General features: G+C 39.3%; 1 protein-coding gene across 1 annotated transcript in view; it reads right to left on the minus strand.

Moving 5' to 3' along the window:
• Window positions 1-4,233: 4,233 nt before the first annotated feature.
• The window catches only part of LOC146683328 (dynein axonemal heavy chain 3-like), a 29,735-nt gene continuing 20,244 nt past the window's right edge, over window positions 4,234-13,724 (minus strand). The window contains 28 exon segments of the mRNA XM_085445546.1: window positions 4,234-4,358; window positions 4,361-4,543; window positions 4,644-4,742; window positions 5,658-5,834; window positions 5,884-6,048; window positions 6,826-6,922; window positions 6,924-7,009; window positions 7,011-7,134; window positions 7,224-7,292; window positions 7,294-7,345; window positions 7,450-7,527; window positions 7,530-7,689; window positions 7,763-7,809; window positions 7,812-8,103; window positions 8,106-8,365; window positions 8,466-8,580; window positions 8,583-8,710; window positions 8,883-8,994; window positions 9,048-9,182; window positions 9,277-9,496; window positions 9,736-9,837; window positions 9,966-10,073; window positions 10,829-10,897; window positions 11,327-11,439; window positions 12,100-12,293; window positions 12,380-12,494; window positions 12,618-12,761; window positions 13,065-13,118. Of these exon segments, the coding sequence (XP_085301672.1) occupies window positions 4,290-4,358; window positions 4,361-4,543; window positions 4,644-4,742; window positions 5,658-5,834; window positions 5,884-6,048; window positions 6,826-6,922; window positions 6,924-7,009; window positions 7,011-7,134; window positions 7,224-7,292; window positions 7,294-7,345; window positions 7,450-7,527; window positions 7,530-7,689; window positions 7,763-7,809; window positions 7,812-8,103; window positions 8,106-8,365; window positions 8,466-8,580; window positions 8,583-8,710; window positions 8,883-8,994; window positions 9,048-9,182; window positions 9,277-9,496; window positions 9,736-9,837; window positions 9,966-10,073; window positions 10,829-10,897; window positions 11,327-11,439; window positions 12,100-12,293; window positions 12,380-12,494; window positions 12,618-12,761; window positions 13,065-13,118 (3,567 nt within the window). The 3' untranslated portion in view covers window positions 4,234-4,289.

A 13,724-nucleotide genomic window follows, 5' to 3' on the forward strand; every position in this document is an offset into this window, starting at 1 on the left:
CACTATGTTTGGGTCGTTATCCACTATCACTGTGAAGTACTGTCTGATCAGTTTTGTAGCATTCGGTTGAATCTGAGCAGAGTGTCGCCTTGTATGATTCACAATTCGTCCTGCTGCTTCTATCAGCCGTTACATCATCTATAAACACTAATGGCCCATTCGCATGCCATAGCATTGCCTCCACCATGTTTGACAGATGATGATCGTCAGCTGTTTCTCTCCTTTTCAATGCTTTTCTTTCCTATCATTCTGGTACAAGTTCGTCTTGGTTTCATCTGTCCAAAGATTTTGTTTTTTCCTTTTGTAGAACTGTACAGGCTTATTTAGGTGTTTTCTATTACACCCTGATCTGAAATTCTTGCACTTGAGTGTAAACAGTGGTTTGCACCTGTGTGTCTCTGTTTCCATCCACAAAGGTGTCTCTTAATTGGAGGCTTAATTGAAGTTGACAGTGATTCAACTACCAACTTGAGACTTTTCTTTACTTGGTTAGAAGTGTGAACTGTTTTTCTTATTCGAGGAAATGATTCTGCGATCATGCACTGGCCTCAGTCGCCTTCAGGCCTTTTGGTCTTCAGTCTTTTTAAAAGTGAATCAGAATGTCGATTTGACCACTGCTAAAGTCTTTGCTGTCTCTCTGATTGCTTTATTTTGGTTTTTCGGCCTAATGATGTGTTCCCTAACTTACTTCAACATCTCTTTGGACCTCATAAAAGCGTCCAGTGAAAACTATCAAATACACTTGGATAAAGGACATGCAGTTGATTCCATCTCAAAATAATGAGGGCACATGTCTCAGTTGGCCATGAAAAAGTTTGTCAGTTAGTTGTCCAGTAACTTTTGTGCCTTGATGTCAAAGCAAAAAAAGTGTCATGTCCAAAAATTTATCGTCCTAAAAAACACAGAGGACAAAGTATTGTCCTTTTAAAAGTCATTAGAAAGGTTGTGGATTATGCTGGAGAACACAGGGGCAATTTACTGTGATGCATTACTTACAGGGATAGCTGCCAAGGTGATTTCCTGAGTGGAAAAGCCTAATAAAATAGGTCCATTTTTTCTAAGAATAAAAGGACACTCAGAGAAAAGTGTAGCCAGATCATATAATGTCACTCTGTCCTTTGCTGCACTGTTTATGTGCTTCTGCAGGACAAACTTGGTCTAAAGTACCTTAAAAAAAAACCCTGGTTCTTTTAATTGTTGACTCACTGCCATTCTTGCACAAAAACAAGCTCAGTGCAACAGCCACTGCTACATTACAAAAATCAAACAGTTGTGTGATTAATGAGACAGCAGTTCCCCATTTTCAGTGTAATAACACCGTAATAAAATACAGTATTAATTATATATATATATATATATAATCATTAAACAGTAGCTTATCTGAAGAAGCAGGAGAGGCTTGCATTTTATCAGCTTTGCATTAACATAATATAATGACTGTGGACTCCAGGGTGCCGTTGCTCATAGACCTGAAGCACAATTTCTGTAGTCTTATTCTGACTGAACGAAGGTGTCACTCTTCTATCAAGCGTAGGAAGAGATGCCTGTGCTTTGACGGTTCACTTTGGTCATTTCATTAAAGGGATGCGATCATATTATTCTCCTGGGGGCTCTTTCTGGTAGACATTTACACATTAGCTTAAGGAGGCCTGTGGTGAGGAGATAACGGCTTTTACAAAGCTGGAATCCTTAATGTTTTGCCTCACTGCAAGAGTTCCCCAAAACACTGCGATTCTTCTGTATTTTTGAGAATATACACACTGCAGACCACAGCTGCTGGACATGCGTCATCACTTAAGTTTGGAGCATTTGACACGTCCACCTCCATCAGCTCCATTTGTATTAGACATACATTTAAGGTTGCAATATTTTATGACCTAGGCAATGTGGTGGGTAATGGTGCAGCAGCTGGATTCAGATGTCAGATTATTTATGTTTAAACTCACAAGTGCTGACCACAGGGAACATCAAGCAATGCTGACATAAATACAGCCAGTGAGCACCACTCAGCAGCCACCTGATCTAAAGTTATTGTGTTGGAGTTTGTGAAACTACACCCTGGGGTTTCAAATGCTAAAACAAATCCCTTTGCAAAGGTTTACATGAGCCGGGTCTTTCGTGAAAACATTCAATGGTGATTTGTGGCATCCCGTATGCAGAGAATATGAATCCAATATTGAATTTCAGCATTTCATAATTAGACCATAAATCTGCTGTCATGGGGGAAAATTATTGTCACTTCAGCCAGTTTTCAATCATGGTTGGTGAAGCAGATATTTGGCATCATATTGGGCCTGAGCGGAGATAGATGACCTGCTGTCATGCTTGCACAAACTTGAATCTGCTTGCTAGAAATATATCAACACTAGTGTTTCCTTTCAGAGTTATCTGATGAATGGACACATGAATGTTTGTTATTTGCAGAAAATGTATCTGACTCAAGACGCATTGTGCAAAGGCATTCAGTATTGTGAGTCCCCGTTGCACTTTGTTAAAAATGATACAAACAGTGCTTTTCCTTTGCTGCCATCTAGTGTTTGATTTCAATAAATCCTGCCGCTCATTCAGCCTGATAAGGCGCACTCTTATATTTTGATATTTATGACTGAATGTTTCCTACGCAGATTGTGTGGTGTAGTGGGTTAACAGGTGAAGAGAAAGATGACTCCATTCACTTGTGACAGTTTGATGGCTTTACTAGAAAGAAGTTCATGGTCGGTTTTGAAATGTTTGTTCCTTACGGGTTTAATTTAAACACAGTACTTTCACCGCAGGCATTCTTGGTTCCCGAGAATAGTGTTTTTTATACTACTTGTCCAGTTCTGCAGGACTCACCCAGCACTTAGAGGTGTTTTTGTATTTTCCTATTGCGCCATTTAGCTGTTAGCACAAGTTTGTCAGGAGTCTGCACCGTTCCTTCGTTTGAGGAAGGACAGAGTGCAAGCAAGGAGAGGGAGGGATGGGCGGCCTTTGTTTTTGTTGAATTTTTGTTTGGTTGTTTTTTTTTGGGGGGGGGGGGGGGGGTCTATTCACTTCTACCATTAACAACTGATTGCATGTCCCCTGTTATCCAAGCTTCATCAAGGTCTTTCTCAGTCATGTTTTTTACTTGGAACATCAAAGGCCTTAACAACCTGGTGAAGCGCTCTAAAATATTTTCAGATCTAAACCCAGATATAGTAATTTTTTTTACAAGAAACACTCCTGCAGGATACACATCATTTCAAGCTCAAGTATTCATCAGTTGGGGAGACCTTTCATTCAGCTTTTAACTCTAAAGCCAGAAGAGCAGCTATTTTAATTAGTAAGAAGGTTCATTTTACAGTTTTTAAAATAATAAAGTATAAAAAATGCTAGATTTCTTATATTTGCTGGTAGTGTATTTCATACTCCCATTTTATTAGTAAACATTTATGCTCCAAATTTTAATAACCCAGATTTTACAAATAACCTATTTAGCACTCTTCCTTTTATTGATACCCATTGTTTAATTCTCGCCGGGGACCTAAATTGTGTAATGAACCCAACATCAGACCGCTCCTCACCTCGTATCTTTACTCAGTCCTCTATGTCAAAATCAATCTCGGACTTCATGTCTCAAAATGGGTTTGTAGATAATTCTGGCTCTTAGGCCTAACAAAACGTCATACTATCATACGCTTATGGCGATCGAATCTGACTCATCAAGTAAAATCAGAACTTTTTGAATCATGGTGGGGAAAGGTGAATCTCCCAATACGTTCAAGTACACCATGTGTTAGGCTACAGCTTGTACCGTTTAAAGTAATAAACAGAGTCCATTTTTCAAAATCTTGTTTATCTAAAATCTTTCCTTCAATTCTAGACCAATGTGACAGATGCCAAACCTCCCCTTGCCATTTAAGCCACATGTTTTTCTTCTGTCCAAGTTTGCACAAATTAGCCCCTCTAATTGCCATATTTGGAATTCCAATGACCCCTCTTAATATATCTCCCCAGGAAACAGATCTTGGCTTCCTGTTCCCTTTGAGCTAGGCACAGTATTCCACGTATTTGGAAATCTCCCACGTCTCCATCTGCATCTCTATGGGTTAATACTGTAATAATTTTATTTAATACTGCAATGCTTTTATTTAATGTAGACATAAGATTTAAGTGACCCCCCCCCCACCCTTATAAATGAAAGAAAAATCTTTTTGTTTTGTTTTTTCTAATTTATTTAATTTTTCTTTAACTTTCTGTTCTTGTGTTGGTATGATGTTTTGCATATTTCAATTTGTAAAAGTTAAAATGGTTGGAGAAATCTAAAGTCATCTAAGATGCATAAAATGTGTATAAGTCCCCCGGCGGGCACTGGTTTTGTAAAGAGGACATACATACATATGTTTTCATGTCAAAACTTGTCCATTTCTCCTGGTTTATGCTTGGGCAAAGAGTCAACCAGAATCTTGGGGAGAGACTCTCCGATGTTCTGCCTGTCCCAGCGTGCCCCCTCCATGAACAGACCTTTGATATAAGCTCCGTCCTCTGGCTTTTCATCCATTTGCGACTCTTCCGTAGTTACCTGGAATACAGCTCAAAGGTGTAAGTATAAAATATCTTTAGATCAATCGGAGTGAATATGACCAAAAACACAGAGGGAAGTTAGAAATAGAAATACATGCCTCAAATTCAAAACTGGTGTAGTCAATGGGGATGTTGTACTTCCTGGCAAAATTCTGAAGCTGGAGAGCCACAAGACATGTAGGTTGGCCGTTATCTATCTAATTCTGTTATGACAGACAATAAAAAAATAGTCACAGCTAAAATGCAGGACAATAGATCGTTAGTAATAATACATATTCTCAGTGTTTTTGCTTGTACTTTTTCTGCATGCATTTTTTCTGAATATCTGAACAATAACTGAAGACCTAGCAAGCTGCACATAGTATGCTGCTGACCTTCAACTCTTTAGTATGTGCAATGACTTCATCTACTTCATCTACCTGCATGGCATCACAAGTTAATGCTACCTGTTAAATCGGATGACTTCCTGCCTCAAAACAGCGTTCATAATTCTGGGCTGTGGAGAGAATTTAAATGGAAGGTGGTCATGAGATATTTTAGAACCCCAGAGATAATTGCCAAAATGAAGCCTACAAATCCTGACACCTGCTGGTGAAATTGTGGTACTTATTTAGGAACCCACTCACATATATCCTGGTCATGCCCAAAAATCTGCTCATTTTGGAATGACATATTTAAAGTTCTCAATACAGTTTTCCAACAACCATTAACAAAAGACCAACAGCTAGCCATTTTAGGAGTATTACCAAATGGTTTAGCGGGAAACAATAAAAAGTATCTCTTAAGAATCTTGCTTACAGCAGCACTAAAGTGTATTACTATTAAATGGCTGAATCTTGACCCACCTTCATATAATATGTGGATTGATAAAGTAAGAGAAATTTACCAAATGGAGGAAATAACATATGCTCTGCGGATTCAGAGAGAATTGTTTACTGAGCGTTGGCGACCCATACATGCTTTACTGTTTCAATAATTTAGCATAGGTCTGTTTCGTTTTGTTCATTTATGGCTAAGATTGTCACGTGTTATTTAATATTACATAAAGTTTTTGTTTTTGGGGTTTTTTTTGGTTGTTTTTGTTGGGGTTTTTTTTCCTGTAACTGTCCTACTTGTGAACATTGACCAGTACAAGTTGCAATGTTGTAAATTATAATAAAAATTGAGTTAAAAAAAACTGTGTTCATGGACTCTTCATACTTGACTGGGTATTTATCCATCACCATTTGCATGCCAAAGTCTGTGGGCAGCTTAGACAAGATGTCCTCTGCAAGCTCATCTACTAATTCCTACAACACAAACAGACAAGAGCATGAAGCCTCATGATACCACCCAGGCAGTTGGGTGGTAACCCCCACCCAACTGCCTGCAAAGTGTCAGCAGTACTCCTTCTAAGAGCTGATTGGTCTCTTGATTGTCCTTGGTGATTTCCGCGTTACTGTTAAGTCTGAACACACAGGGATCAGCAGAAATTGGCAGGCTTCAAATGTAGTCTACATAAGTCTGGAATACATAAATATATTGTTTTTGTATTCAACTCTTTATCAGATCGGACTATCATGGACAGACTGGTTCTCCAAGGCTCAAGATAATCTAGATTTAATTACAGACATATATTACATTTGCTAATTAAAAACAAATTAATCCTTCTGTCATGATGTTTTGTTTGAGTTTTGGCTGCTCCTCTTTTATTTAATTGTTATCCTTCTCATATTTGACATTTTCTCAATGTCAGCTGTGGTTGTTTGTCTCCCCTTGTTGTTTCTGTGTGCATCTCAGTGACATTTACTTTTGTGCTTTTAAACTTTCTTTCTTTGTGTCTAATTGCTGTACTTTGTTTCCCACCCTTTTATTTTCCACCATAGTTGCTTCAACCTGTCTTGTTTTCTGTCACCCCTCATGGTATATCTAGTCCTGTCTCACCACTATAATTTTGTCTGATGAAATACTTCTATGGCTGTATCATTTGTCATGAAGTTAATTAAATAAATGTTAAGTGTTAAGTGTCTTGCACCATGGGTCCTCCCTTAAAACTGCTGGTGACACATAACACCTCTGGGTTAACAATAAAATCTGTGGCTATTGTGTTCTTTTATTAAATGCAACTGTATGTACTTTGGGAATAATGGCCTGATAATATCGATGCTCCATCTAATATCACTGAAAATTATGGATATCTTACAGTGTAGAGTTAACAGATGACAATGTCACAAAAAAGGTCACATAAAAAAAAAAAATCACATTTCCTCATTTGCTGCTGCTCATTTCATTGGTGTTAACTGATAACCTGCTCAGTAAACTGCTATGTTGACTCTCACCTGTAAGGTATGTAAGGGCCTCCAGTGGAACCTCTTCATATTCATTAAGGAACATCTGGAGCATGGAAGAAGGTTAGGCCGAACAGGAGCTTCTGCCAAATGACCTGTTTCTTGGAACCACCAAAAAAGTCCGGGTCAGAGATGGGGATGACTCTGGTATGAGTGCAACAGGTTGGCTTTAATCCCTTTAGGAGGCTTGTTTGTCATTTTCAGCCCATTCTGCAGGATATTGACTGGGAACTTATCAGATGGGTAACTGGTTAACGATAACCTGAGTGGAAAAGCATAAATGTATAATTTTGTTTTTTTATGTTATTGATGCAATAAATTGATGCAATAAATTAATGTAGAATCTGCTACTTAAAGCTTGGGTGTGTCTTCTCTGGAGTAAAGGTTTCCTCACAGAGCCGCTCCAAAATGGGCATCCATGGAGATGGTTTGGGTCTTACTGCCCCCCATATCTAGGTCAAATTTCAGCAGACCTAATGACACAAAGCCAGACTTTATTAAAGCCTTTTATGATTCAGATTTATAATAAAAGAGTCTTTGTAGCTCCCTTCCAGGCCAAAAGCAGGGGGTTAATACCGACGGGAGTTAAACACAACAATGCCATTGTCTGTGGAGAACGAGTCCACTGGCAATCTCGCAATTTGCCATGCCCTGAAGCCACCTGGCTACTCTGGGTGTTAGTGAGGGTAAAGTCCTCAGAGCAGGGGATTTTCTTCTCTTTACATACAATATGCCACTGTGCCTGGCATTCTACACGATAATCTACAGTAAAAGCCCCAAGGTAAGACAGACAAATATGATACAAACCCGATTAATGCTAAAACTCAGGCACACATGACCATACATCTGAACTAACAGTAAAAATGAGCACATCATATACGTATTTTCACATACCTAATTTCTAGTTGCCTTGCAGCCTCTGTCCACCTATCCTTCTTCCCCCCAGTCCTCCTATTCATTTCTCTGCCTTGATCAGTTTCTGAGAACACAATTCGATGTTGTCCTCCAGTTCGTTCTTCTTTTTAATCATGGCTGACAAGTCATCATTCAGGCTCTGTAGATGGTCTTGCACTTTTTTTTCTTTTTTTTTTAGCTCAGCTCTTTTCACAGCCAGCTTTTCCATCTGCACAACCAGCTCATTCTCAGTCAGCTTCAATCTTTACTTTTTGGGGGCTACAACCTTGGCTACACACTCATAAACCTCCGTTGCCCTGACCCATTTGCAGAGACCCTCTCGGGATTGTGTGAGACATTTTCATTACCTCTCTTAGGAAAGATATTATTCTTTTTGAGTTTGATGGTTTTGGGCCGAGGGTGCTCATCATACATGTCCATGATCAGTTTGCGGTAGAAGACATCAAACTTCTTACAACTATTTCCAGTTATGATAACACCAAGAGACCATACCACAGTGAATAGGAAAAGACCCTGCAACCACATGGCTATCTGCTGGCTGACAATATTCTGTGTGGTTTCTGGTGCACAAATTTCATCTGGTGTTGACAGAAATGTTAAAACAAACACATACACACAGTGAGAAATATGAATACATTCTGACCAACCAATTATTAATTAGAAGTCATTCTTACTAACCCATCATGCAGGAATACAGTTTGTATAGGCTTTGTGCCAAGTGGATAGGATCTTTGGGACAAAAGGTCAAACCATCAAAGATTATCCACCGTCAATCTTCTGAGGTGGAGATAGGTGGAGATGATCCCTGAAGGAGGTGGCCAGGACACCATCATGGCTGACTGGATCGAAGCAACCATACAATTGATCCATGGCCTAGGGGTTGATGATGCAAAGATTCGCTGCAAATTCATCCATGAACTTGGCTAAATGGAGATAATTTGCATAACAATTTAAACAGAGGAACAAAAACATAACATAAATACATTTAATTAATCAATAGCTTGCAATGGGTCAGTCTGAAGCAAAAATGTGGCGGTCAAAGAAACTTGCTGGCAATCACAGTAAAAACTGTGTATACTATATGTGAATATTTGCCATTGTAAAGATCTCCAAGTGCAGGAGTAAGAACTTTATAGACAGAAGTCTTTCCTCCTAAAGGATCCCCTACTATCATGAAGCCATGACACACCAACATCATCTCATACACCTGTATATACAGTAAAATTTATTCTGCAAACATTTATAAATTTGAATCAATACCTGGATGATTTTGCCAATGAACCATGGAACAGGCTGGAGGTTAAGCTTTGCAATGTTGTCACTGAGTGCTTTGAGGAGGAGGTCATAGTCTGGATTTAGAAGGACAACTCCAGGAAATAAATCAGAGATGATGCCGTGCAGGGAGCAGCAGGAGAATGATATGTTAACATGCCCTGATTTATAGCTAACAGACTCAGTCTATCAGTGGACGTGGTACAAAATCTGACACCTGAAACAGTGGCACATCCTGCGCCAGACATTTGGCCATGTTGACATCCATCAGCCCTCTAAGCAACAGCACGCTTGCATTCTCCTAGGGATATTTCAGCTTTAGGTTCCCTGCTGCAGTCAGCACAGATTTCACAGCTCGCATACCGTAGTCGTAGTGATGCTGAGAAGACAGCTGCTCAGAGCACAAACGACAGGTGGCCACAATCTTCTGGGCCAAACTGTCAGTAAAATTTGAATTCAAATTCAAATTCAAATTCAAATCAAATTCAAATTTTATTTGTCACGTACACAGTCATACACAGTACGATATGTAGTGAAATGCTTGGACAACTGCTCGTGACCTAAAGAAAACAAAAAAGGAAAAGGCTATGAATAAGATAGGAAGGGTTGAATTAGAGGGTTGTTTTTTTTTTTTACCAAACAAGTCTTCTTCTTAAAATAATTTTCAGACCAAAACATTTTGTGGAATATTTTCCCCATGAAGCCCATAGAGAATAGTGAGATTTCACCAATGAGACCATAGTCTGGCGCCATCATAGCCACGGTATGGAAAGAGCCTGGAAGACTAAGACTGCCAGCTCAACATACAGTATATTTTATTCACCTTACTGTTTATATTATATTATGTTAACAGTGTTGTTAGCCTGTATTAACTGTATAACTGTATTAACTGGTCTGATATGTACCTTTAGGTTGTCAGGAAGCTCAGCCCTGCCAGCATAACCAGGGTTCATGGTGATAAAGACAGATAATGAAATGTCCAAAATTAATTGAGTATTTCTCTGCAATTACAAACTTTGTGTATACAATCATGGTATCAAAATAAAGCTAACATTTGTGAAATTTCATCAGATTGATAGACATGACTATAAATTTACGCTACAGTAGGATGTTTTGACAAAGTAGGACGTTTTGTCAGAAAACCGGTTACATTAACTCTGAAGAATTTCTGGTTCTGTTTTGTTTGTTTAGCGGACTTTTGCGCATTTAGGTAACAGCTCTTTTAATCATGGCTTGTTTTCCTTGTGTTTGGTGGTTGTAGAAATGGTTTATATGAGATTTTAGCTGAGATTCAGAGGTTTCTGTGGATACCACACATGTCAGGACTTCTATTTCTGACCCCGTGTTATAACCGATTAAACGTGATCTCCTTCTTTTTGCCCCCGGTACTGGGGCGTGGGGCTTAACAGAATAATTACAAAAGGGAGAATAAAACTAAACATGAGGAACCAAGAACACAAGACTCTTTCAAAATAAAACAGGAAACATGTGGACATGACATGAGCAACATGAAAACACAGAGACAGAAAATACATGACACAGAAGACTGGGACAGACTTACACCAGGGGACACGAAGAGTCTCATAACTAAGCAGACATAAAAGAACCTAAACTATACTGCAATTCAAGGTAATAATAATAATAATAATAGACTTAATATCATTTCATAAATAATCAAAAAATACAAAATAACTAATTAACCCTCAACTTAAGAACAGCACATGAATAGAACACAATATAAACATAAGAAAATAATACAAAAATAATACAAAACGCTGGGTCACAGACCCAGTCCCTGACAGAGAACCTGCTGAGCCACCACAGAGGGCACTTCCACCCGTGACACACAAAAATCTATATTGTGAGTAGACTTGTAAAGACATTTCTATGTAAATATGTTCGTATAATAACAATATGAAGACGTACTAAAATTGTTAAAAAAAATACTGAAGTGCTGTTCACACTAAATAGAGCAAACACTATTCCCTATTTAGTGATCTATTTAACTTTAAAATTTTCCATCTTCTTTCCCTCTGACATATCAAGGTTGTACATTTCTTCTTGTTGTTTTGATCCCTCTAACACCCCAGGACCCACCTGTAAGCTCGAGGGGGAGAATCTGCTTCTAACTGCGTATTTTAGAGGAAGACAGCATTTATACTATATTAGGTTTAAATAGGGTTCGTTTCAATTGTAAACTGGTTCTCATTTGGCACAAACGTATCTCAGTCACGCATTCGTACACACATTTGGCCTAATTCTTTACCTCAACACGATTAAATTAATTCAAACATGCCCAAGCTCCCGACTGAGCAAGTCCTTTTAAGAATTTACTCATGGCCTTGTAGTCCAGACCATCTGATCAATTGAACACCACACACTAGTGTCACAGGTGTATGCTAGAAGGGAAACCCTTCTAAACGGGACGAGCAGCAGGGGATGATCACGGAAACAGAAAGACATGTAATACCCGGTTAAAATAATTAATAAAAATATATACTTTATTTACAGCATAAAGATACCCCGATCAGGGAAAAGAATAATTTTAAAAAAAGACATAAAACTAAGGATAACAAAAGTGCAGTCCTCAGTCCGCGAGCTGAAGCCCCCAAGGGTCCCAATCAGTCTCCGCCACACTTAAGGCCACTAAAAGTCTGCCGAACTCCACCAGTGGGGCCAGGCCAACAGTGTCCTCATGTAGTGTCCTCTGCCACTCTGTTACCGCTAGACACAGGAAAGCAGCGGCAGTCACCCTTCCTAATTTACCGGGGATGTCTTTATGCATTTTAACAAACGGGACTTACCCCGCGAGGGAGGAGCTCCAAACTCCGCTCGCCACTGTTCCATGCCTTAAGCTTTTTAGCTGGCGTCTTGCTACCACCTGGAATAGTCTGCCACCCACGGACCGAAGGCCCTCTCTCCTTCTCCTGCGACTGCGGCCGCGACCTTCTGCCTTCGGCTGGGTCCTCTTTTTATATTTTATAGCATTGCACTTCAAGCTAAAACCATAAGTGACCAAACCAACTGAAAGTTATCTATAGCAGCGATCAGTAAGCTGTGTGATGACCAGACGGGGGGAACTGCCCAGATATTCATAGCCATATTTCAAGCAGGTTGTAATCATCCGCAACATCACTTCTCCATCCTCCCAAAAGTAACGCAACTGAAAAATCCACACAAAGTCATTCAGTGAGGAGATACTGTCCTCTGCAAGTTTTGCCACAACATCTCAAGCTAGGAGAGAAAAAACAAAACAGGTTAAACACAGATAACATATTATGTTAAAACAAAATCTAATACTTTTGATATTTAGAAATTACCATGAACATCAATCGCAGTAAGAGCACCAAGGGTCATCCTTGCCCCTCCAGGGAACTTCCCACGCACCAGGTCTACAATGTCAGCAATCTGGGCATTGCAATTCTCCACATAGGCCTTTGGAAGATGAAACCAATAAAAACAAATGTAAAAGAAGTTTTAAGTTTTAAAGAAACCCACACAGTATCATTTCATAATTGGATTTTTTTTTTCAACTTTTACATTTTTTTAAAGACTGACAGGCAGAGGGTTGGTCTGGATGGCTTCAGACACTTGGCTGGTCTAATATATAGAAGAGGCACAAATAAGAACTTGGCCAGGCCACTGCAACACCCACTTCTTCCGGGGAATCTACATGAAACAAAATTCAGATAAGTTTGAACTCTTGATAAAATAACTGAAAACACTATTTGAATATTTGAATCAGGATGATAGGAGTTATAGTATTCTTTAATCATATTTTACAACCCCTCTATATTTTAGAGGGGTCTATCATATGCTTTCTCTAGATCCACAAAGACTCAGTGCAGCTCCTTCTGACCTTCTCTATACTTCTACATCAACACTCTTAAAGCAAAAAAATAATCTGGCATGAAGTCGCACTGCTGCTCGCTGATCATCACCCATCTTCTTAACCTAGCTTCAACAACTATTTCACATATCTTCTCACTTTATTGTGTTTTAAACATGCCGAACACTTCTGAGCGTTGGGTTCTCCACTTGCAGCAACCATTTATATCACTACGGTCGGGCACCTGGTGTTCACGCGTGACCCCGCCAAATTGTCTGTCGCTCGGGAGGAGTTTGCGACCATGGAGCGCCTGGGCATTGTGCAGTGTTCGACTAGTGCCTGAGCTTCCCCATTACACATGGTGCCTAAATCTGACAGTTGGTAGCGACCTCAAGACAGATACATTAGCATTCCTTATCCTAAAAACAAGATAAAGAGTAAAGTAAGCATTTATTTTGTTAGGAAAAGATTTGATGGGCATACAAGTCAGAGTAGCATAATCGAAGAGGAAGCTGAGATGCCTGGTTGCCTCATCAACCTCGTCTATCAGCTTGTGAATGGTCACATCCCTGGTGTTTTTAATGTACTGGTTAAGAGACAGCAACTCTTCTGAAGTTTCCGGGTGCCTCTGACCATCTTCGTAATTTCCTCATACATTTTACATATCCCAGTGAAAAAAAGGACAGCTGACCAACCATTTTTCCAGCAAACCTTAGAAGTGATCATAATAAAAAGTCACAAAATATGGCCTCTGCACTATGTGAAGTGAAAAACGGCAAAAGTATAACAATGTAAATCAGATATGAAACAGGAATCTATTTTATGCATATGAAATA

This window comes from Copadichromis virginalis, linkage group LG22 (assembly GCF_057382275.1).
Source record: "Copadichromis virginalis isolate Kocher_CV1m ecotype Utaka linkage group LG22, C_Virginalis_male_GT1.1, whole genome shotgun sequence".
Lineage (NCBI taxonomy): Eukaryota > Metazoa > Chordata > Actinopteri > Cichliformes > Cichlidae > Copadichromis > Copadichromis virginalis.